General features: G+C 38.3%; 1 protein-coding gene across 8 annotated transcripts in view; it reads right to left on the reverse strand.

Annotated features, from left to right (window-relative positions):
- spag9a (sperm associated antigen 9a) overlaps positions 1-2,792 on the reverse strand; it is a 35,461-nt gene that overhangs the window by 11,734 nt on the left and 20,935 nt on the right. For all 8 annotated transcript variants that reach the window (XM_014012484.1, XM_014012485.1, XM_014012479.1 and 5 more), the window contains 5 exons: positions 1,941-1,992; positions 1,710-1,840; positions 1,277-1,333; positions 411-575; positions 195-324 (listed from right to left, as the gene is read on the reverse strand). In XM_014012484.1, coding sequence (XP_013867938.1) covers positions 195-324; positions 411-575; positions 1,277-1,333; positions 1,710-1,840; positions 1,941-1,992 — 535 coding nt within the window. The remainder of the gene's footprint in view (positions 1-194; positions 325-410; positions 576-1,276; positions 1,334-1,709; positions 1,841-1,940; positions 1,993-2,792) is intronic.

The following is a 2,792-nucleotide window of genomic DNA, read 5'->3' on the forward strand; positions in this document are numbered from 1 at the left end:
TAATAACTCTGTTCCAATGTGATGATGAACTGGCATGTTAGAAAATTAATCAAAATTAAAGGTCTTAAATGACAAAATAAAAAATGTTATATAAATTTTAAATAATCTACACAAGTTGAGCTACATCTTGTAGATTTTTAACCATATTTACATTTGTTTCATTTGGGTTTTTTTAATCCTGATTTCATTTCCACCTTGTGTTTGCTGGGCAGGCTCCAGCCATGCACAGTGACTCGCCCATCTTCTTTCTGCATGTGGGCCTTGACTTGCTGGTACTGAGCTTTCTTCTGCTCCTTTCGTGAGGGTGAGCTGCATTGATCCGTTCTACGAGAGGTTTAGAGGGCGAAATCAACATTTTCTGCCAGCAGGTTTATTGAAGACACGTCACTGTCTGTTGTTCCATCACTCACTCGTCGTTGAGAAAGTCAAAAGTCTTGGACTTCTCGGTGGGGAACTGTGAGAATGTGCTGCTCCTCTTCACCAAGCTGCCCGGGGTGTTGTACTTCACATTTGACTGGTAATCCACCTTTTTCATGGCGGGCGCGCTGGAGGAGGAGCTAAACAGTCTGCTGAAGCTGCAGATGGTGAAGTTACAGAAAAGCCAAGACGAGAACAGAGCCGACAGGAATGCAGGGAAAAACCAACATGGGGTGGGTCACCAACCAGACAATAAAGGAGCAACAAATATCACCAACATTCAGAGTACAGTGACAAACAAAAAGCATGCTGGGAGTTGTAGTATAACTCAGCAATAATCTCCACTGAACCTATCCTGTTTGTTAAATACGGTGATTTATTAAAACTGCTAAATATGACGGAAAAGTTGTACTAGAGTGACATTACAACATGACTTTAAGTTTTAAACAAAAGACCACGTTATGTATTTTTACATCTGGTCTACCTGCTGCTCCCTACAAGTAGACAGAATAGAAAAACATCAAGAGGCACAGAGCAGGCAGGAGATGAGAAGAACCCAGGGACACAAGGAGAGTCTCTAAGAAGTTATAGTGATAACAACAAATGAAATGCAACAACTGAATAAAGACGCATTAAAATCTAGGACCCTTTAGGAAATTAGGAGCAGTTTTGTATCAGTCAAGGTAAAAAAAATAACAACAGGTTTTGCAAAAATTCAGAAGGTTAAGTTTACCTAACGCTGCCAATTCAATAGCACATTCCAGAAGAGATAAAAAAAATCAAATAAAAGACACCTTAGAAGTGTTTATCAAATTAAAACTCTTTACAGAACTATTACAGAATACTTGAAAGGACTCACAACTGCCAGATGCTGGATTTCTTTTTCTCTGTGAGAGCTGGATTTTCCCTTGAAGCCCTAAAAAGAACAAACAAATTCCATGATAAAAAAATCACACATTTAGAAGGGAGAATTAGACCATTTATGGTGTTTATAACTGTCTAATCTAATACTGATTTTTAGAAATCCAGGCAGTTTATGGCAGATTTACTAAACTATAACCTGTTTCTGCTTTAAGGCCAAAAACATAATTTAATAGTCATACAAATTACAATATATATAAAAAGGAATGCTTTGTCACATTATTGTCCTGTTACACATGTCTGTATATACATTAAATAGGATCATCAGTAATTCCAGTAAACAACTATAATATTGGCTAAACATGTTATTAGACATATGTGTGTTAAAGCTAGCTGTCGTCTTCATTATCTCCTCCACCTTGTCTTGTTACCTGATCATCTCAGTCCACCTCACAGCTTCCTGCAGCTCCATCAGCCGCTCCTTGTACTGATTCCTCTCCATTAAGACTCTGGCCATTTCTACTCTAGTGAAGCGTTTCCTCTGAGCAGTAGGAACGTCACTCTGCGACACAGAACAGGAAAACACTCATCATTTCAAGAACGGACAAACATAACGAACATTGCTGTACATGTAAAAAAAMMAAAAARAAAGAAAGACTCACATCTTCTTCATCTTTGCTTTTCTGTTTCACCTCTTCCACCTCGAGCCGAACTCTGAGAAAGATCAATCATTACATCAGAAAACAGGAATTGTTTTTGTGCTTAATTTGTTTGTAATTCTTAAATGTTTTATTTTAAAAGATCCAGCRTTTCCTCTAACAGAACCGACTGCCCCACTCAGCCCCTCTATAAAGTTGAAGGGTCGTATTAATTTACAGGAGTAAACTTTGACAGATTCTTGTCTCATGTTCTACCACAATAAGTCTAAATACTTTCCCAAACTAAAGTATTGTGTTGCGGRGGATAAATCCTCACAAGTTCTCCCTCCTTCCCACTGTACGTCGCGCAGAACCAAGCATATAACCAGGGTTGCACATAAAATTTTTGGTCTGGTCCTCAGGGGAGAACCTAGATTTTCCTTCACTCATTTAACACATTTATYTAKAGGGGCGTCAGGGCATCCCCCTGTTCTGTTTTATGACTCCTATCAGCTGCAAAGTCTCGAGACATCACGCCAAAGCAGTCCACTGAGTTTTTATTTATTTATTTTYACTCTACAAAAATTTTGTAAACTACCTAAGTGGCAGAGGGGCTGGGTGTGTGTCATATAAACATCACAARCTGAACATTTCATGGTTAAATGTCTTTTAGACTGCACATGTCCCTTAGATGGACAGCTCCTGTAGTTTGGCCTTCTGGATCTTTGGCCTTGGTTAAACCAGCTTTCCACACTCTCCAGTCCAAGCAGCAAATATCTGTGTTTTGCACAGAGCAAAATAACTTCAAATATACAAATGTTTTATTTGTTAGACTGGTTTCTTTTTTAAAAGACTATTTTATTCAAAAAGATAATA

This window comes from Austrofundulus limnaeus, unplaced genomic scaffold (assembly GCF_001266775.1).
Source record: "Austrofundulus limnaeus strain Quisiro unplaced genomic scaffold, Austrofundulus_limnaeus-1.0 Scaffold91, whole genome shotgun sequence".
NCBI classification, from domain to species: Eukaryota; Metazoa; Chordata; class Actinopteri; order Cyprinodontiformes; family Rivulidae; genus Austrofundulus; species Austrofundulus limnaeus.